Source organism: Parasteatoda tepidariorum, chromosome 7, assembly GCF_982258835.1.
Source record: "Parasteatoda tepidariorum strain Cologne lab strain chromosome 7, Ptep-v5.0, whole genome shotgun sequence".
Taxonomy (NCBI): Eukaryota; Metazoa; Arthropoda; class Arachnida; order Araneae; family Theridiidae; genus Parasteatoda; species Parasteatoda tepidariorum.
The window spans coordinates 24,964,991-24,988,511 of NC_141761.1; the positions used below are offsets into that span (position 1 = coordinate 24,964,991).

General features: G+C 31.1%; 1 protein-coding gene across 2 annotated transcripts in view; it reads left to right on the plus strand.

Annotated features, from left to right (window-relative positions):
• The window catches only part of LOC139426078 (QRFP-like peptide receptor), a 240,336-nt gene that overhangs the window by 164,484 nt on the left and 52,331 nt on the right, over positions 1-23,521 (plus strand). For both annotated transcript variants that reach the window (XM_087167503.1, XM_087167504.1), the window contains exon 3: positions 11,358-11,615. In XM_087167503.1, the coding sequence (XP_087023629.1) occupies positions 11,358-11,615 (258 nt within the window). The remainder of the gene's footprint in view (positions 1-11,357; positions 11,616-23,521) is intronic.

The window sequence follows — 23,521 nt, forward strand, 5'->3', positions numbered from 1 at the left end:
TATATATATATATATATATATATATATATATATATATACAGTGAAATCTCCAGAAACCCCCCCCCCCGACCCTGTGTAGCGACCTCCTCTATTTGCGCCCACTTTTAAGAGGCAGGGAATTTTTTTCCATAGATTTTGTGTTGAAGAAGAGCTTTAGGAGAGACCATTAAAACCTCCCCCGGCGACTGGTCAAAACCTCTGCACGAAATGTGGAATCGGTCAAATAAAGAAATACGAAAAAAATATAAAAACAAAAAATATCAACTAAACAAATAAGTGGATTCAAATGCATCAAAATATTTGTCAGTGGGAGATCTCAGAAACCTCTTTTTGATTATATCTGAAGAAGATCAACAAAGGTCACGCTGCACTCAGAGTGCACTTAAGACGATGCAGTCAATGATTTATTTTTAGAATACTTGAAAGTTAAATTAGAAAAGAAAAAGCTATTTCAGAAAAACAAAGCATCGCAAAGAAAGAAACCTATTCTCATTTTTTAAACTAAGTAATTTTCATAATCTAAAATTAAATTCAAACTTAAACAAAAAAAAAAACTTTATCGTTTATTTATTTAAAATAGTTCCATCATTCATAATTGGTAAATTCTGCTTTTACACATAATTATATCAATAGGCATAATACTTTTATAGTCGTTAAAATGTTTTAATGGATGGTGTTTTCTACACTAGGGAGCGCTGCAAGCTCGGGGCTGCCTAAATTTCCGGGTTACTGTTTCAGTTGTATTTTAAAGCCATTTGGCATCATTGTGTTTTGAGATTCTTGCAAACAATGCATTTTATTACTTATTACTCATGTTTACAATGCTAACAATGCTTGTGTTTACAATACTAAAAGTGTTAACACTAACGTACACGAGCAACACGAACAAACAGTAATAAACAAATGGAAAGAGGCCAAATCAAGACTGCCAAAAAAGCGAGTTATTCAAAATCTAGCAACCATGTCACCCTTTTTTAATAATAAACAACAAAATAACTAAAACAAATTTTCACTCCAAACTCCCCAGAATTACATAATAACATTAATATCTTATGAAATACGGCAGATTTGAGCTCAGAAATTATCTAGTTTATTTCTTTTATCGAAAACAAAATTATCCGTTTGAAAACATCGCCTATCAGAATAACGTGTAGTAAGCAGCTACAAACTTTTTAACCGGAACTAGAGTAGGTCCCAAGCTCGAGATTGTTATTGTTTACATTTCTATTGAAAACACCATCCATAGATCCGTCTTTTCATGGCGCCAACAGAAGTGGCTTTTCCGCACCAAAAAATGACACCGACTGAAATTAAAACTGGCAGATAAATTCCTGTACCTTCGATGACTCTTTAAAGTTAATAAAGGTAAGGCCTAAGAGCGGCCAACCTCCATTAGTGAAATAACAATGTGCATTCAAATTTCCTTCATTTCCTCAACTTTTCTCTTTCATTTTTCGTACATGCAATTTTTGACGCCTGAAACTTCTGGGTTCTGCTTATCATCTCCGTGAGTAATGAATGACGGAAGCTTTTCACGAGTTGTAAGATTCCTCTTCCTTTTCCACCCTCCAGGAATAGCAACAATTCACATACAGGGGAGAGCCTCCATTTTAAAGTTAACTAAAGTTTATAATACACGTGACTTATTTTAACTATCATAATTTTTCATGGAACAATTATGCTGTTAGAAACACCGAATTATTCCACTGGAACTATTAAGAATAATTTTTGTTTAAACTAGCAAATCTAATTGCAAACTATGACACGTAAGATCAAGTCATTCAATCTGAAATATATATAAAGTGTATTTTATCGCTTATTAATTTCTTTTCTCTCATAAATATCATATTCGATTAAAAGGAGTGTGTAGAACTTTAAAAACGTGATAATTTTAATGAAATATTTTTTTTTTCTTTTTTTAACAGATTTAAAAACTGCTGAAAATTTTCAAACTCTCGATGTTACCTGCTTTCGTTTTCCTATATTTTTTATTATGGTACTTAAAAAAATTTTGTCCTAATAATTTGTTAAAACATTCGTCATGACAATTCCGTGTGTGTGTTTCCAATGCAGTTGCTCCCTTCTTGATTAAACTGGGAGTTCTAAAATTTCGTTCAATTACGAATTTTTTCAAATCCTTAAAATTAAAATATAGCCACCTATCAGTGATATCAGTTCCGCTCTTAATGTCATTGGCCTTAATTTTTTAATTATTTTCATCATCAATTTATTTCTGTTCAAAAATTATTGCTATTTAAAGAACGCTTTTGTGGAAACTCTTTTTATCATATTTTTTTCCACAACGTGATTTATGCAATCTGTCTTTTCTTTGTTATTTACTTATTTCATTACTTCAGTTATTTAAACTATTGTTTAAAGTAATAGAAAGCTGGTTATTATTCAATTAAATGTTTTTTTCATCTTTTCGTAATTTATTTATTTACCATCTGAATTTCCGTTCTTTGTACAGGGTGCTAAAAAATAAGATAATTAATAAATGGGTATTAATCAACGCGACGAAATCATGCATGAAACTGGAAAGCCCACACAATTATTCAGGTTAAAACATTTTTTTTCATTTTAATATTATTACTATATATTGCCCTTCCAAGCAGCTTTATGTTTTCAGATAAAACATAACTTGCTTTTATAATTTCAGCCCATCGCAATAAAAATTAATTGTATTCAGTATCATTTGGCATAATGCTACTACTCGAAGTCAACTCCTGATAGTCAAAAATTACCAAAATCAACAATTTGCTCCAGTAGTTATCCCATTTGATAAAAACATATTTCCAAAAAGCACACAGTTAGATATCTTAATACCCACATTAGTATACCTAGCCCCTTTTAGAAACGCTGATCAACATATTACCTATCATTGAAATTAATTTCGCAACATTGGTGTCAATAATAATAAAGCAATTTTTTACAGTTTTTTCTGGATGAATAACGCCCCACTGATTTAGCTTTTTAGTACGTTTTTTATTTCAATTTGTCCCGATTACGAAATGAATTAAGCATCATTGATGTTAATAAAAAATATGGTTCTCGTATCCCAATAAAAAAATTTCCCGTAATTTAGCTTTTTAATAAAAATTATTTTTATTTCAGTCAAATTAGTTACTACCGAAATTAACTATTGTAATTCTTAAAATTAATTATTAACGACACAAATACTTTCATAAACATTTTTGGTGATCAAACTATATCAATATTTATTTCAAAGGCTGTAAAAAATCGCCATCTATTATTGACGCCAGTATTACTATTGGTATTACTGTTGTAATAGAATCTATTACAGCGGTAGTGAGAACCTATTACACCATTTCAGGTGTTTAACGTAAGTACTGTGTTAAAAAGAGGCCGGGATGGCCTGGTCAGTAGGGCAATGGGCCCATGTCCGAGAGTTTGTGGGTTCGAACCCCACCGACCGAAGATTCTCCGTGTAGTAAATGGTGACTGATGCACTTAAATCAGTCGAGTCGCAAAGTCCTCCATATTCCCATAACAAATCAATAACTCTGGGGGTACTGGATTGGAGATCGATCATTCTCTGATCCAGGTCAAAAATTACGATCTGTGGATGAATGAATGGGTCCCCCCTATGAACGAGTGCGACGTATGTGTGGCTGAAGACGAATTCTTGGCTGTAGATGGAGCCACTGAAAAATAAGAAACGCACCCTCTGCCTTAAACTTGCTCGGTTTCACCAAGCAGGCTTGCTAGTGTGCCTTTTGCATTAGAAACAACAACAGTGTTAAAAAAAATTTAACCACCCTCTGAAAGCGATAAGTACCCTAATATCACCTTACAATACTTATATGGTAACTATTACACAACCTTTAAATTTTTATTACTTGTGGTACAGTGCGCGAATTAAAAAAAATGGACCACCTTGAATTACTTTTGATCTAATGATCGGATCTTTACGTTCTAGGGCTCAACCATAATAGTTTGAGGGGGTTGACCTCAAATATGAAAATTAATTAGTGTAGACAATATTTTAAGTCAGCGTTTCTCAACCTTTCAGTATTCGCGGCCCAGTTTTCAATCATAATTTTCATCGCCCCCCCCCCCACTTGCAGTAAAATGTATGCAACAATAATGTATGTTGAGTATTTTTAATTCTGTCTTTAAATTATTTTTAACTAACTACCAAAACAAAAGTAAAGTAAAAATCAGCAGCAATTGAAATTGTAGAAACTATGTTTGGAGTTAATTTTTCAAAACAATTACAGTCCATACCTCTTTCAAATGATACTGTTGTTTGTCGAATTGGTAATGCAGCTGAAAATGTAGTATCAGCTTTTCTCGATGTTGCGTGACAAAATGTTTTCAATAAACTTTGAAGCAAGAGATATTAATAAAGATGCTCATTTCATTGCCTATGTTTGATTTTGTGATAATATGTCAGTAGTAGAACTACTTTTCTTCAAATCAATAGAACTCAAAACAACAGCGCTAGCATTATTTGCTATTTTAAATGATGCTATGAATGATGCAAACACAAAATGCAAAAATTGCATCGGAATATGCTTATTCAATATCCGGAAGGTTCGAAAGTATACAAGCACTAGTAAAACAAAAATCGCCTCAATGCGTCTGGACACATTGCATGATCCACAGAGAAGCTTTGGGTTCGAAAGAAATACGTCCTGGTTTAAATGTTGTATTAACTGCGGTTGTAACCATTTCAAATTATATAAAAATGAGAACCCTGAGATCGAGAATCTTTTCTGCTCTTTGTAATGACATGGGTTCAGTACATTCAGAGTTACTATTTAAATGTGAGGCAAGATGTTTATCACGTGAGAAATTTTTGCAACGTGCTCATGAATTAAGAGAAGAAATCGTCATTTTCTTAGAAGATAACAGACCGGAAACCGGGAATTCACACTATTGCTTATTTGTGATGAAATTGAGATACTTGGTCGTCATATTCGAGAAATTAAATAACTTGAATCTTAAACTCCAAGGAGCAAATACACATATGTTGGATACGAGTGATGAAGTTCATGCTTTTTGTAGAAAATTAGAATTGTGGGGCAGAAATTTAAAGCAAAAAAACCTAACAATGTTTGCAAATGTGGATAATTGTACTAAAACTTATAAGGCTGAAGAAGAATATATGAAAGTTACGTTTGTAACCATTGAAAATCATTTAGCCATGCTGGCAAAGAATTTTAAAAAGTATTTTCCTGCTCATGACAAACTGCTAGCAAGTTACGAGTGGGTTAGGTATCCATTTCATAAGACTCCCGAAGGCCTCTCAATTGATGAGGAAGAAAAATTCCTAGACTTCACGACAAGTGACGAAACTGAAATGCAATTTAGTATTAAATCACTATTTGAATTTTGGCCGGAGGAGGATTTTTCTGCATTGAAACAAAGGGCATTTCACATTCTATTACCGTTTTCAATATCCTACCTTTGTGAAACTGGATTTTCTGCTGTGGGTTCTTTAAAGACAAAATATAGATCACGGCTAAATATAGAAACAGGACTGAGAGTGGCTATTTCTAATATTAAGCCTCACCTCAAAAAACTTTGCTCTGCAGGACAGACCCAAGGAAGTCACTAAAAATTATTAATTTTTTTTAAAACTTTAGTATGTTTGATTAAGTAAGGTGGGTAAGCCAAAGGTGGCCAGTGCTCCTAACGTAGCCTCCCCCCCCCCCCCAAAGTAAAATGAAATTTATTTTGAATCATAAGATGTCCCTTCTGCATTGTAAATCTTGTATCTGAGGTGCACGAGGCTGAATTGGAAGATATTTCCTTGAATGGCCTCCATTGTATGAAGTGATTTAATTATTTGCAGTTGTCGTTCTAATTTCCAGGTGAGAAGATAATGTGTTTAAATTCTTAGAACTTTGAGTTATAATATGTTTTCTGAAAGTTTATTTCTTTTTATTTAACCATATTACTTTAATTCAAATTAATCTATCAGATTAATAGTTTTATGTCGTGCAAATGGTAAGAGAGACTTTATGTATGTTCCCAAGTGGCGCGACACTCGGGCCACCTTCGGAAGCAAACGTGAAATCTATAAAAGAGTTAATTATAAATCATTACGTAGCATTTTATTTCTCAAAAAGGAATGCTTGAATTAAATGCCAATTGATTTATTTCATTTTAAGAAAATATGGAACTTTCGCATTTTTTAAATTTTTATAATATTTTGACGTTTTCTGCACTTTAGTAGACTTTGCGATATTTTGTTTCAAGTTTTTTGTTTTGTTTGCATTTTAAAGTCATTTTTCAGGTATTTTTTATTTTTGTGGTAGTTATGAGTGTTTTTGAGGTCGATTCTGGTATTTTCTTGCAAATTTGGGTATTTTTAGATTAGTTATGGGTTTAGTTAGTTAACTCTAGTATGGTTATTTAACTCTTACTTGTTGGCTAATGCTTCTGAAAAAATTAACTCAATAGTTCTTGATTAATTCTAATGAGTTAACTCAAAAGAATCGCTAGTGACTTCACACAAGAACTATCAAAGTAAAATCAATAAGCAAATTATACACTCTGAAAGCAAATATCTTTTTTAAAGTCGGGAAACTTGTTCCTACCTGCAAGACACTTAAAGTGCCTTTTTAAAAGAAGTTTGCCAGTCCAAGTGTTTTTTCTAAAGATAATTTGAGTAAGTGAAAAAGTGATTTCAAAACATGGCTCACCTTTGGAACCTGTGCGAAACCTTAGGTGCAGAAGCTGAAATTTTAAAATTGTACTATAAAATAAATGAAATTTTATATTACAATTAAAAGTATACGTGATATATATTAGAGATAGGTTTAAGATGTTACAGAAGAAATTCAGATACACAGACTTAATCAGAAAATTATAAAAAAATCCTTAAGGCCAAGCCACCCTTGGCTCCCCTTCTTAAATTTTGATTTAATAAGTTGTTTCATTTTAATAAGTTATTAAATATGTTTAAATGTATTTTGTTTTCTATGTATATGTGTGCTTTCCTTTCATCCAGTTAATCAATTTTTTTAAAATAATATTTTCTCTTGAATATTCTCGCGCCACCCCTCTGGTGTGCTCACGCCCCCCTAGGGGGCGCGCCCCACAGGTTGAGAATCGCTGTTTTAAGTTACAAAATCAGAGACAAAAACGTACTTTCTTTGAATAAACATACGATTTTTTTCGATGGATTTGGATTTCTGACCTCCAAATCATTGAAGGTAGCCGCAATCCGAGAAATATGGTACTAGTTTGGCCAGGAGAGGGGTCCAAAGATTGGACCATTTAATATTAACTTTACTTTTTGCGTATTTCATCCAGAACTTTAAAAGCGAATTGAAACTTTTTGCACACAATTATAAAATTCGTTTATCCAAAGATAATTCCAAGCAAAATATAACTTTTCGTAAATATTTGTTATTTTTTATAATAATATTTAGTTATAGTCGGAAAAAATTAAAAATTGCAAGGTACATAAATTTTTACACCATTTTAAAGACTTCAATTTTAAATGGCAAAATACAAAATTTGAGCAAAAATTGATTCAATATTTCTCCTGAAATAAATTTTGAAAAAGTCGTATTTTTAAAATTTTATTTCTCAGGAACTGTTCGACCAATTTCACTTTAAATCTTTATTTTGCCATTCAAAATTGAAATCTTTTAAATTATGTAAAAAATTTTATGCCTTACAACTCTAAAGTTTTTCGACTACTATTAAATAAAATAATTATAATTAATAAATATCTGCTGAAAGTTATATTTTGAATGGAATGGTCTATAGAAAAACGAATTTTATAATTGTAAAATTTCAATTCGCTTAAACTGTTCTAGAGATATGGTGAAATACGCAAAAAGTAAAATTATTATTTAGGTACTTTAACTTTAACTCGTACTCATGACCAAACTTTGAGGATAATTTTTCTCAAATTGCGGCTATTCCTTATATTTTGGGGAGCAGAACTCCAAATCCATCGAAAAAATGGCATATTTATTCAGAGAAAATGCATTTTGCGTCTGATCTGTGAATTTTTGTGTCCTGTGAAATTATCATCTGCACTAATCAGTTAAAATATTTGAGGTCACCCACTAAAACCTCTAAGATTGTGTACTAGAACGTTTGGATCCGACCATTAGATTAAAAGTTATTCGGAATGGTCCGTTTTTTTTATTTTGCGCACTGTACTTACTATTTAAATATGAATCATAATGTAATCAGATGTTAAACTCACCAAAAGAAAGATCAACTATACAGTATTATTAAAAAGGTGATATACTGAATTTACCACAATTTTCCTATTGCTTAATAAATAGCTACAAATTTATTTTATTAGTTCTTGTTCAGCTTCAATTATTAAGGTTTAATCAACGGCATGATAATAAGAAATACGTGGTTACATAAACCTTTTAAGCAATGTACATCATTGCCATAATCTTAAAAATATTGACGTTGATTTTACTTATGATAACCCTAATACTTGAAACCAATGACTCATAAGAACGTGCTATAAAACTAATTTTTTATAGATTAGAGCTGTAAGCTAGTATATCACCTTATTATAAAATAGTTAACCAATCTTATGAAAAAAGCATTCTTTTAGATGCAGCGCGAGAACCAATGGATCGTTTTAAAGCAGTGTTCCTTAACCTTTTTGATGTAATGGACCCCTTTTAAAAATTTTTAAGAAGTCACGGATCACCCCCCTGTGAAAAAAATAATTGCAAACAACGTCAATTATCTGAAAACATTTAATTTTATTATTTTAATAGTATACAAAATTTTTAAAATTAAAATTTTTAATGTGAAGGTTGCTGCTGCTTTTCCTTACATAACAAATTGAATTGGGGGATGGTTTTCAACAAAGCAAACGGGCATATCATGTTCAACATTCAATCGATTTCGATGTTATGTTTTTATTGTCACAATTGTGGAAAATCCCGCTTCGCAAAGATACACTGTAGCAAACGGAATTATAGTTGCCATAACTCGCTTTACAAGCAATAGGTAGGCTTCCAAACGTTTTAAAAATTAGGAGTAGTCAGCGGACCCCCAAAATATAACTCATGGACCCCTTAGGGGTTCATGAACCACAGGTTAAGAAACCCTGTTTTAAAGTATTGATAGTTGCTCTCTTATTTACATCAAATTTAGTGCTAATGAGTTCAGAATAGCGGATTTGCATGCGGTATATACGCACAGACATATAAACCTTGAGTCTCATTTATTTGGTTAGCTCAGAATAAAATAAATTATGAAATTTCGATAGCCAAAAAAGAGCTTTTTCAGATTTTGAGTCAATTGCGTTATTATTGCTCCTTTTTCTAATGAAGTAGGGGAGAGTGGGGTCAATTGTAACATTTTTTACTTAACTATTTTTAACTAACAAAAAATCAAATATATTATTAGTATTAATCGACAGACGAGTAAAGTAGACTATCCTCTACGAGAAAAAAAAAATAAATACCTTACTTTAAATACAGTATATTAGTTATTAACAATTTTTGACAGTCGTGCACTTGTTACAATTGTCCCCACTTACGGGGTCAATTGTAACAGTTCATCAATTCAACTAAAACATAGTTAATTATACATATTATCATAGTTGTGATACATTTTTTATTGATCAAAATAGTAGTGATATTTTAGGAGTAAAAAGAATAATGAGCAGAAACCTAAAGGGTTAAACTTTTAACTTTAAGGGATTAAAAAATTTAATTCATGCTGTGAAAGGTGACAAATGAAATAATGCACATGCAACACAATATAAATGATATAGGAAACTATTGGTGGTTCTTAAAGAGTTAAGTAATGGTTTGTAAACATAAGATTATTTATTTTCAGCTGTTACAATCGTCCCTTTACTTATTGTTACAATCGTCCCAAGACGCCATTTCAGCTTCATTTGTTAAAAACAATGCTAGTTAATTAACAAAACTAATCTTTTTTTTTAAATGTTAATTAAGGTGTCCACTTACATATTCGGTTAATAATTTTTATTTGTTTAAACAAAATTACTTTGTTACAATATAATATTCTAATACCAAAAAAAGTACTTACGTAGCGTGAAAATATTTTTTGTGCTGTAACTCTTTCAAAAGTACATAAAAATGTTTGCCAGCAGGAGTGTACTTGTAGATTTAATAAATACACCTTGTGCGCCACCTAGGAACCAAATCTAGAACCCGACACTCGAAATTTTTGCTCTGTTACAATCGTACCTTGTTACAATTGACCCCACTCTCCCCTATACATTTTTGTAGTAATTTTAAAACGCTTTTAAAAAAAGACAGCTGCAATTGTATTGCTTTCTGAAATAAAATAAATTTAATTCAAAATAATATCTAATTATTATGGTAGATATAAGTATAACTGACGTTTGAAACTAATATGCATTATTAATTCGATTTATATCTTTATTTGTTCTTATGTATTATATAGCCTTAATGTTTCCTTGTCGTCAATTAATTAAAAAAAAGGTAAAAAAACATTAAGGTAGTATTTCCGTTCAGACGATATTTTCTGTCATAACAATGATTTTATTAGCAATACGTTTACAAGGGTTAACGGGACAATTAAAGAAGTGAAAAATTAATTTTTACTCCATTCGTACCAGTACTTACTGTTATCACAGTTTTAATTATCTTTCGTAATTACTTTCTGGGATATGAAGCTTCGTCTTTCTCTCTTTCCACATCTCCTAAGGATCCACTTCTGGAAATCACTCCTCTTGGTCATTATTTTTCCTATTCTCAAAAATAGTGTTAGGAAAGTATATTTTTGTAGCAATTCGAGATTACTTTACAACATAATAATTCACTTTTTGAATAATTATAATTCATAATAATTTCCCCAAATAGGAGCATCCTACTTACCACTTGAAACTCTAAAATAGCTGCTGGAGGCACTATAATTTATTTTATAGGATAGCTTATAGTCTTTTTACTATACCTAGGCACCTACCTTTTATCGATTAGCTCTTTTTGATGCTCGAAAGATAATGGAGGTATCTGTAAATACCCTATCATGAATCATAGTATATTTACTATGCTTTCTATTTCTTTTCTCGATAATATAATTTTTTTTATTTTCCAATGCCCACCTGTGTTAACATTTCGTCAATTCAGACATCTACAGGGCAGATTTGTTAGCTACTCTTTCAGGGGAACCATATTAGGCGGGTCAACGTTGCTCCCACTGTAAGGACAGGTAGTACAAAGAATGAAAGAGCATCCATGCCTTGCCCGGGATTCGAAACCAGAACCTTTCTGGTGCAACGCCAATTCCCTGGCCTCTGCACAATCTGGTCGCATATAACAGTTCATTATAAAATCAACAATTATTTAATTGCGTGTTTACTTTTAAAATGCAAATAAATTGAATTTTCTTTCTAGTGGAAAGACATATCAGAAGCGTCATGTGACGATGATTGGCCGGGTGACGAAAAATGGGATGAAGAGATTGGTCAGTGCATTCGAACATATCCAATGAAACAACTTTACTACACCTTCGTCACTGTAACACTTTTCTTCTTGCCGGTTGCCATAATGATTACTGCGTACTTTTTAATAATCTGGCGACTTTGGCGAAGTAAAGCGCCAGGAGAAAACAACATTGCCAACATGAATGTACAACAACGAGCCAAGAAAAAGGTAATACGATTATTAAATTTAATTCAATGTTAAAATTTCTGGTGACTTCTTTAACAGGCAATTTACAAAAAAAATTATGAGTTGAAATGGCTGCAATAAATAAAATCGCTTTTTGCTTTCCCAAAAATAAAAATAAAAATGTTACAAGTTGCAAGATTTCTATACAATTTTTAAAGCGTTGAAAAAATTAACACGTTTTCTTTTTAAGAAAAAACACCCGAGCTGTTTTAAAAGTTTTTTTCGTCGAACTACTTACGACACGTACTTTGGGTAAAATCTTTTAAGCAACCACATATATTCCTAGGCAAAATTTCATCCAGATAATTTTAAACAATCTATATATATATATATATATATATATATATATATATATATATATATATATATATATATATATATATATATATATATATATATATATATATATATATATATATATATATATATATATATATATATATATATATATATATATATATATATATATATATATATATATATATATATATATATATATATATATATATATATATATATATACACTGAGTGGCCAAATTATTATGACCACCTCAGAGTTTTATGCAAATGAGTTATTGCGTCACAGCGCTGCTACTAGACGGCCAGATAACTATAACACGGGAATGCTGGACAAGTGAGTCATCAGTTATACTGTGTTGCTTGCTCAGATATGGGAAAGAAAAGTGATTTAGATGAATTTCAACGTGAAATGATTGTGGCTGCGAGATGTGTCGGAACGAGTATCAGCAAAACGGCTGCACTTGTGAAGTGTTCTAGAGCAGCAGTTGTTAATGTGTACATAGAATGGACAATCAAGCAAAATACCGGATCTCAACGTCTGGCTTGTGGTCGTCACAGGGTACTGAATGCTCGATCAGAAAGAAGGTAGGTCAGGGTTGTGCAGCGCAACAGGAGAGCAACAGTGCGACAAATTGCAAGTGATCTTAATCAAGGAGCAACTGTGAACGTCTCTGAACGGACTGTTCGATGCACATTGCGCCGTATAGGGTATGGAAGCAAACGACCTGTTCCTAAGCCTCGACTGTCTGCTTTAAATAAGCGCAAACGTCACCAATTTGCAAAGGAACACAAACATAGGACACTAGATGACTGGAAGAGGGTCATGTGGTCCGACGAATCACGATTTCAAATGCATCGCGCAGATGGCAGGATGAGAATATGGGGAAAACAGCACGTAAGCATGAACTCCAAGTGCATTGCCACGACACTTCAAGTTGGTGGCGGCAACGTTATGGTATGGGGAATGTTCTCTTGGTATTGTATGGGTCCTTTAATTCCTGTACCACAACGCCTTAATGCCCAAGGGTATTTAAGCATCATCGCAGATCAAGTACATCCATTTATGTCAATGGTGTACTCTGGCTGGGATGGATACTTCCAGCAGGACAACGCTCCTTGTCATAAAGCTGGCATTGTCCTCAGATGGTTCGAAGAGCATGACGAAGAATTTAACTTGCTTCGTTGGCCAGCACAATCCCCAGATCTCAATCCAATTGAGAATTTGTGGGCTGAAATTGAACGGGCGTTCAGACAGATGGATCCGGTACCATCGAATTTGCAGGAATTGGCAATCGCAGTTCAGCGAGCATGGTCTGGCATACCTTCTACCACCTACCAACATCTCATAGAATCGATGCCCAGACGAATTAAGGCAGTAATACGCGCAAAATGTGGCCTAACAGCGTACTGAAGGGGTGGTCATAATAATTTGGCCACTCAGCGTGTATATATATATATATATATATATATATATATATATATATATATATATATATATATATATATATATATATATATATATATATATATATATATATATATAATATCGCTAGTATGTTAAAACGTATATATGTCTTCTTTTTATGAGCCAATCTTCTTAATTCGGTATCATTCGAAAGGAAAAGTCAGAACTATGTAACTAAGCTACTAAATTTTGCTTAAAGATTTTATTGAAATAAATTTTGGGGAATTGTTTGGCATATTTCAGGGTTTTTTTTTAGTAAGAAATAACAAACTTTACCATCTCATTTTTTTATCTCGTAATATAAATATCAAACCTAACAACATAAAAAAAATTCAAGAGGGTATTTTGTGCTTTTTATGTTTTCAAAAATATGCAATAGTTTTTAAAATGGTTTTTATGGTTAATTCAAGATTTTTTTTAAAGAACAAAATTAAAGATACCTGATTTCATTTTTTTTTTTCGTTATGTTAAACGTGGTATTTTTCAATTTGAAAAAAAATCAAGAGTCTGATTTTTGTTCTTGATAGATAACAAAATAAAAAGTGAGCCTTCTGTTTTTTCTTCTCATAATTTTAAATGTCATGTCATTTTTTACACATCTTTCAAGATAAAAAAAAATCTAATTTTTTTTTTTATTTTAGTTATTAAAATAATAAAAAGTGATTTTTTTTGACAAAATACTTCAAGATTTTTTTTATACCATTAATAGGGTCCGACCCCTGTTCGCTCCATTTGCCACCTTCCCCAATTGCCTAGCTAATTATAGTTTTTTCCCTAAAAGTCGATTAAAAAATCATTTAATTTATAAAGTTATTATAACTTCATATGAGTGCTTTTTGTTAATATGCTAATCGTAATGACGTGAAAGTATACCTGGACTTGAAAAATAATCAACTTTACTTAATAAAATATTCCAATATTGAAATACAGATAGTGCGATACAATTATTATATTGAGGGGTAAAAATTTGTTTTTGTGACTTAAAATACCTTCAAATATTTTGGCTAATAAAACACTTTTTTATTTTGTTTCATAGCCAAAAAACAATGTGAACTTTTTTTTATACAAAAAACTAAGATTTCTGACCTTATGAGAAAAAACTGATGTTAAGAAACTTAATTTTTGTGCTATGAAAAATATTGAATTATTTATTTTTCATATTTTTAAAAAAAAAAAAAAAAAAAAAAAAAAAACACCCATTTGTTTTTTTCTATGTTTAAAAGTATGATCTTAAACATTATGAGAAAAAATTGAAACGATGAAACTTGCTATTTCCCAGCAGAAAAGCCTGGAAACTTTTGGGAAAATAATTCCCCAAAAATAACCCCCCTAGGAAACTTATTTAAATCTTTTCAGTATTTTAATAGCTTAATTACGTAATGTTGACTCTTTTTTCTTTCTAATGACACTAAAACAAAGAAAATTGTCTGAATCAATAAATTTTTTAAAATCAATAAATGAAAAAGATATCGACATTTTTTACATACGAGTCACCCATCTGTAGTTACGCCATTTTCTTAAATTGAATCAACATTCAAAATGGCACCCAAATTGTAGTTTTGGTCCAAAAAATTTGAAAAAAAAATTTAGCTTTTTTTTTTACAGGAACTTTTCTGTAAAAAATTTCATGAAAATCTGTGACTTGGAATTTTTTTATTTTGCTTGATTTCACTTGGAATGATCCATATAATCTTTTAATCTGTTTAGATATTATACTATTTAACATATCTTCAGTCATAAAACAATTTTTTTAAATAATGGGGTTAAATAGAATAAAGTTAGATAATAAAGAATAATGTTAGATAAAGAATATAATGCTAGTCACGTTTTCATTAAAAACCAAATTTTTTTTTCTTAAACATAAAATATAACAAGCACATATGCCCTTAAAGTCGCAATGTAAAGTGCGCCAAAAAAAAATAGACCACCCTGAATAATTTTTGATCTAATGATTGGATTAAATCAGTCTAGTACTCAATCTTAATGGTTTGAGTGGATGGCCTCAAATATGCTTGAATGAGGTCTAGGAGCCCTATGTTCGCTTTTTCATGGGTGCAGATGGCCCTGAGATCATTTTAATAGACTATAACGTGTGGCTTCATGGAGCTCTTCTGATCGACGAATTTCTAGCGAGTGAGGATATTTGCCGATGTGATTGGCCAGTCAGATCTCCAGACTTCAACACTATGGAGCAAGACTGTGACGATCTGGGAAGGGCATTTGCAACTCGCTACCCCTCTCCGAGAACTATCCCGTTATTGAAAACAGCGTAGTTTAACCAATTTCCACAGAAAAAGATAAACTACCTTATTTCAAGTTTGAAATCATGCTGCAAAGCCTGTATATTTGTAAGAAGGTTACCATACTCCCTACGAACCCTTTTTTTAAAATATTCTGCAACCGCTGTTTCATACCTTTCAACTCCAGCGAGTGTCACGTGCGATCATGCGTGTGTATTACAATTGTTGAATGGTTATTTGTTTTGTATTTTATCAATGCATGTACAGATCAAATTTCATCAAAATCGGTCCTGTAATTCTAGAGATAATCAACCAAGTCTACAAATTCTCTAAATTTCTTACATCAGTGTATTTACTATCAAGCTTCAATATCTGCCTCCGTTGACTTCCGTTGAAACACTCTTTTTCTAAAGAAGGCATTGTTCATCTTCATTAATTCCAATTCATTACTCCACACCATTAAATGCTTATCTTAATACGAAGCTTTGACAAAAAAAATTATCTTTTTCCGGTTAAAAGTACGAGATACATAGATAAGTAATTGAAAAGTCATCAATTGTAGGTGGGGAGTAATTATCTTCCTGAATTAAAATCTTTCATTTTGCGTGTAGTTTTTATTTATTATTATTATTTATTTATTTTTTAAAAAAAATCTTGCTTTGGAATGTTTTTTACTGATTATGAAAAATGAATCATAAAGCTTTTTTTCTCAGTATTTTTTTTTTAATTTAGGAACTGATGGATACCTAATCTTGGGTTAACAGATTATGTAACAAAAGTTTGAGCAACGATTTGGTAGGATGTTTTAAAAGCAATTCATTTTCGTCTAAACTGTGCTAAATTTTAATCAGTTTAGTTTTTTTTTCGTATTAATGATACAGTAGTCTATATTATGTGATATAGACCATTATTTTCCATCCTAATTATTTTAATTATTATAAATCTAGCAATTTTGTAGGATAAATAATACTTAGAAAAGAGTTATCTAATGGACATTTCACTTAATTAAGTGTTAAAAGCTTGATTTATTTTAAAACTTTTATTATGAATATGTAACTAAAATAATTTCACCAGAAAATTTTAAAAATTTTTAAAGAGTTCTTTAATATTTTTGTTCTTAAACACATTATTTCTTTCCATTCAATAATTAAAATGTTTTAGATAAAGATTTTTTATTCATGCTTCTAAAAACTCCTTCTGCCGTTGTTTTAAGAAAAATGTTTCAATTATGTTTACTGATAGTTCTATTACAGTTCGTAAAGAAACGTCTAGATTGTTTGAAACTTTTAATTATTATAATCCCTTATTAAATACTTTGCTTGCATGACTGAATATAAAATTGAAGGAAATGAAACTTTGAATATACTTCACGCATGTCCAAGCTAAGTACGGATGAAAAATTGCTTCTAATTGTGATATAAATAGATTTTCTGTTTATTATTTTTTGTTAGAAATATATTTTGTAAGGATTTAATTCAATAAATACGCTTGAAGACGAGAAGAAAGGACAATGACATTCATTAACAAAATTCAACGAGTTATTGTGGTTTCAAAATTCAATTAAAATTTGGTTTATTTGCTTTTGTTTCCAGATGAGAAAAACTCATTAGTTCATATTGGGTGAAATAGGAGAAAATGGTTGAGGGATAATTTAAAATATAGAGCGGTAATTGTGAATAACGTAATGAAAATTTTAAAATTGATTTTAGATTTCACAATTAAAAGTCAATATTTACATTTTAAATCATTTTTTTACCTCTTCACAATGCATACCAACTGATTTGTGAAAACGAGTTAAAAGAAATATAATAAATAGTATGTAATATGTAATGCCCCTGAAGGTAATAAACTTTTTATTATTTAGAGAAAGTTACCATCATTGGGACACTTATTTTTCTCTATTGAATTTTTAGATTTCATAGTTTCGTATAGGATAATAGTTTTATACGAGTTAATGTGATTATTACCTTCCAAACCACGTCTACCTAAGCATAGATATTTTATTTTATTAAATAACCATCATTGAACAGACGATCTATTTTCGAGTTCACGACTACTATCAGCTCCATGGCCTTGTAATTTTAAACCCAATCCAGAAGACAAGGGAACGCCTGGGTTAAGTATTAGGAGAAATCTTGCTGTCATGGAGGACTTTTTGATGGAACTACATGGCGAGTAAAAGCACGAAAACTTCCCACGGTTAGCTCGATGGAGAAGGGAATCTAACCCATGATCCATTTACCATTTAGGATATTTTTACGTCAGCACTGTGCTGGGTGAGGAATTTGTATAGACCAGCCAGTAGTTGGTTCAGAAGGTAAAAATATGTTATTATCTGATTTAGATTTAATTACTCCCGAAATCGGATATAACGGACCTGAAATCAGAATGTTTTCCTTAAGTAAATCAGATACAACGGCACTTTTTGTATAACTCTGAAATAACTTAGATAATGTTCGTAAATATTAATTGCCAGCAACTGAGGTAGGCTGGCTCATTGGCGGTAACTACGGTCTATTATGTTCGTAAAATCCGTTATAACAATCGTTATTAATCCAGAAATTCAAGGGCTCTAATCCAGATGAATAACATTGATGAAACACAGTTTTAAAAAATGCAGGTAAGATTTTAATCACTATTAACATCTCATCGATATTCGAAATTGATTTAATATTGAAAAGATAGAAGCAAAGTTTGAAATTCGCAGTTTTTATTCAGGAAGTTCATCTAAACGTGAATCAACTCACGATCTCTTTCATACTTCATAAAGTATGCTTAACAGCCAATAGGTAACGCCAATGGATGGGTGATTGTGTAAAGCTAAGGGTGGTGACGCTAGTGATAAAATTGCTCTTTCCAGACTTCCGGGTTACTGCTTCCGATATATTTTTACGCCGCAGATTGAAAAAACGCGCCATCATATTATTGCATCATATCTTTTGCAGTATTTCACATGTACAGAGTTCTTTCCTTCAGCCTTTAAACTTCAGCATTATCATATTAATATTATAATCATTAGAATATTTTCTAATTAGGCTAACTTAAAAAGATATTTTTAAAGATATTTTTGGCGACATTTTATTCAAATTTAGCCAAATAAGGGATAAAATGCAAAACATGGCACGCCTTAAGAATTATTCACAATGAGATATAAACCTTCCAAAATTTCTTTTGGCCTTACGACCTCTGAGAATCAATACATTTCTGAAATCTCTTATGAATGGTACAATTATGTTTAGATTTGAACCCAAATTACAATAACAAAACTGCATAGAATATTAGGCTTGTTCACACATCGCCTCGTAGTCATAACATAAGCGGAGGGATACACCGGAAATTTTCTAAATTTCTTCCGGTTTAAGGACGCTTGTTATTGTTTACATTAGACCACCCATCCATAACTCCAAAATAATGGCACGGTGAAGAAGTTGGTCAACTTCCAACGTGTACTTTATTTCACGTGTACAAATCCAGATTTTGAAATCTTCGCAATTTTTAAAAGTAATTATTTTGTTGAAATACGTACCATATAGCAATAGAAAAAAGCAAAGAAATAACTTTTAGAATATTATTATGTTTTACGGGGAAAAGTGAATTTAGAATACAACTAAGCAAAATACTAAAAAGCTTTGTTCTGAAAGTGTACAGTCATATTTAACCTGAAAAAGTTAGTTGCATAAACACTAGAAAATGTCCACTCCATATGACTTTAATACTGAATAGTTTCATTTAAAAAGTCTTTTACCGAAACGAAAAATGCCTGGTTACTTGACTAAAACATTCCTTAATTCTGGGTTCAAAATTTAAAGAATGCGTTGGAAAAGTTTAATACGTTAGTGAAGTTTCAATTCCTCAGCATGAATACATACATGAATGATACATGAATAGGTGCTTCTTTGATGATGATTTTTCGAAGTACGATTATAAATTATTATATTTTTTGATTTAATAAATATTTTTTATTTGTAATAGAAACAAAAGCCAAAAAAAATATAGCTTGCAACTTAGACTTAATTAAAAAAAAATATTTCATTCCTTGTAATTAATAAAAAAATCAAAATGACAGCTATAATTTTTTATGATAATTAAATCAGAAAAAAATTGAAGGAATTTTAGTAATAAAAGTACACTATGACTTAACTTGCATAATTTAAATGATCAAACACACTGATAATTCTTGTCACAAAAAATAAATGAAAATAAACTCAAAAAATAAAAAATTAGTATAGAAATAAAAATAAAATTCAAAAGCGTAACATATTCCAATGCATTTATGCATATAAAATGACCGACGATTGGAAAAAATCATTCAAAAAAAGAACGGAAATTGAAAGGTTCAATAAAAAAAATTGTATAAGAAAGCATCTGACTGGGAAAATTAATTAACAACTAGTTTCTGGTGCATATCAAACAATTTCAACCGAAAAATCTTTTTTTCGGATATATATATTAGTTTTGCTTTAAGATGTTGTCTCCATATTGTTGCTGGATATGGAATTCTAATTAGAATTCTGAAAGCCATAATATTATAGCTTTTCCTATTACGAATCACCAACAGATTAGTTTCTAGACTCAAATAAATAATCACAAGTTATCAATTAACAACTATAATTTTTAAAAAATGAACGTTAGCAGATATTTTGCAACCTCTTACTCGAAATTCAACCAGGAATCAACTACTATAATAGTATAATATTCAAAGTAAAGCATCCGATCAATTCTAAAATTTTTTATATTAACTATCTACAACAACGCTTCTACAAATCGTATATAGATTTTGGTATGTGAATTCCCTAAATCACATCTAGCTGATGTAACGGAAATATTTCTAGAGGAAACACAATCCCCATGTTGACAGTTTTGTGTTGTATAAAAAACAACTGGTCATAGCCTAGTCGGTAGGGCGGTGGGTCTATGTCCGAGAGTTTCCTGGGTTCGAACCCCGCCGGCCGAAGACTCCCCGTGTAGTAAAGTGACTGATGCACGTTAAATCTGTCGAGTCGCAAAAAGTCCTCCATGTTCCCATAACAAATCGATACCTCTGGGAGTACTGGATTGGAGATCGATCGTTCTCTGATTCAGGTCAAAATTACGATCTGTGGATGAATGAATGGATGTATGAATGGGTCCGCCCTATAAACGGGTGTGACGTATGGTGTGGCAGAAGTCGAATTCGTGGCCATAGATGGCGCCACTGAAGAACAAGAAACGCACACTCGCTCGGTTTCACCAAGCAGGCTTGACAGTGTGGCAAGCGACATTAGAAACAAACAACAACATAAAAAACAACTCGGGTTAAAAGTTAGGTTGTTTGTTAGAAGCAAAAAACAGTTAAGATATTATTATATGGTTATTCTAAATTTTGCCAGATCTACTTGCTTTACTCATTTTACCTGTTTCAAGAGAAATTATTACTATGCTACATAAAAATCTTAAAAAATTTCAAAGACACGCAATTTAGGATAAACTATTTATTCATTTCGTATATTGAGTTCTTGACTCAGAATTGATCTTATAAAGTATTGTCTTTCCGTTCGCGAAAAGGAAACTCTTGTTTTGGTTTGAAATAGAAGAATAGTTGTAATTTGATCACCAAGATGCAGGGCACCCATTCTTCTTTTCAGTCTTAATCTAACTGTTACATCTGATATTGTTCCTTCCACTCAGTGAAATTTTTTATTATTTTACTTTATTGTATTTCTTCAATACAAAGTATATTTAAATTCAAGTCATTAACTCTCATTATTTCGATATCGCAAAGAAAATGCTTCATTCAAATTCAATATTCAAACTCGGAATACTTCAACTGAATTTTAATCGCGCAAAACAGAAAATAAAGTTTTGATATACGAAAAAATACTCTATACAGTTTTAAATTGCTCAATTCAAATATCTCTCTTATTTTTGAGCCTAAGAAAAAAATTTTAAAACAATTTTACGCTGCAAAGATTATATTCATATATTCCACACTCGCAGAAAATTTGGTTAAACTATGAAACTTTAAATGGATACCTTGAATTATAAGACGGCGAAAATTTGCTGCTACTTTAGTATGATGCCTAATTGTATTATGTTTCCATTCTATGCTTTATCTATTCTTCAGGATCACCACACTCTCAGAGAAATTGGTTCATTGATGAACCTTAATACTGATACTTTGAATCACAAGACGCCGAAAATCTGCTGCAATTATAATGCGATGTTTAATTGTATCATGTTTCCATTCTATGCTTTACATTCAGGATCACTACACTCTCAGAGAAATTGGTTCATTGATGAACCTTAATACTGATACTTTGAAACACAAGGACGCTGCAAATTTGAGGGCATCTATAATCTATATATATATTTCTCTTACACGCCGACAAAAAAAAGCTTCATTACAACTCCCCGAATGGCAACGCTAGAAAATCGACCAATGATTTCCGCTAAAAATGTCACATGCCAAATCTAGCTGAGGTGGCTCAACATAACTTTTTAAAAATGGAAACTGAAATAACCTTAAGCTAGGCAGGAGTGAATAGTCCTTTGTCGATAGATCTCTATTTTAGTATTTTGTCGAAAGCGCTTTTTTTCACGAATTTATATATTACGAATTTATTTGACGATTTTGATTTATATCACGAATTTATTTGTTTTATTATTGTTATTAGTTATTCATTGAAAAATGAGTCTCAGTCGTGCTGTTACCCTTTAAGATTTTATACAATAGCACATTTCTAAAAGGTTTAGCGAATTACATGTCATTTATTTGAATTCAAATTTATTTTAATGACTTAGTATTTTCTAAAAAGATGTAATTTTTTTTTTTAAAAAAATGTTGTTATATGGGATTTGAATGATTGTTTTGAATTCTTAGAATTTTGCGTATTTGCAATGTACCTGAGTTAGTAGCGAGCGAAGCAAACCATATAAGATTGCGTAGCAATTTTCAGGGGTTGGCGAGCGTTAGCGAGCAGGGGACGCAGCCCACTAGTAAGATATACAATACTACCATGTTTTCGTCCAATGTTTAATATTTAGGCACCCTACCCTCGCAGAAATATTAGTTCTATGTTAACCCACAATATTGATACTTTTGAACCATAATACTATGTAAATTTGTTGCAACCATTTTTAAGATGTTTAATATAACAATTTTTCTGTTTAAATTGGACCATATTATCGTTTAACAAAATTTGAGAATAACAATAATATGGTTCATCTTAGCACCATATTAAGATTACAGCAAATAATGTATGAGGCTAAACGTGCTTCAAATTATTTAGCAGTGAATCCCTTGAGAACGCTAATTCAAAACTGACGCACAATGGAAAAATATTTTATGAGATTTTTAACTATTATTTTTTAAAGTCCACCATCGCTTTATTTATTTTTAACTTCTAACAGAGCCGTTCTCGATAGAGAGAATTTATTTATAGTGAAAATTCTTTTCTTGAATGAAAATTAATAAGATGATGATAATCATTAGAAAAAGGGATAAAATTAAATAGACTTCTCACTAATATGTTTTTTGAACGTAAGACCACATTACGGGAAAATACTTATTTATCGGATTTCCGTTTTTTTTTAATTTAATTTTGTAATTTTCAAGAGAAGAAACAGACATACAAGAAATATTTTTTGTTACCGGGGATCACATGTTTCAATATGGCAGCCATAAAAAGTTATCGATAATAAATTCATACAAAGAAATAAAAAATACTCACAAAAAAAAACTGAATATACAAAAAAAGGGGGGAACAATAAATACATATTACTTAATAGCACTTTCTGGAAAAATCTTGTTACTAGAATGTAGTTTATTAATTTCTCTTATTTTTTGCTGCTGCTACATTCGTTAAATTAGTTCTCGTAAAAAATTATTTTTTGCAAACCTAATT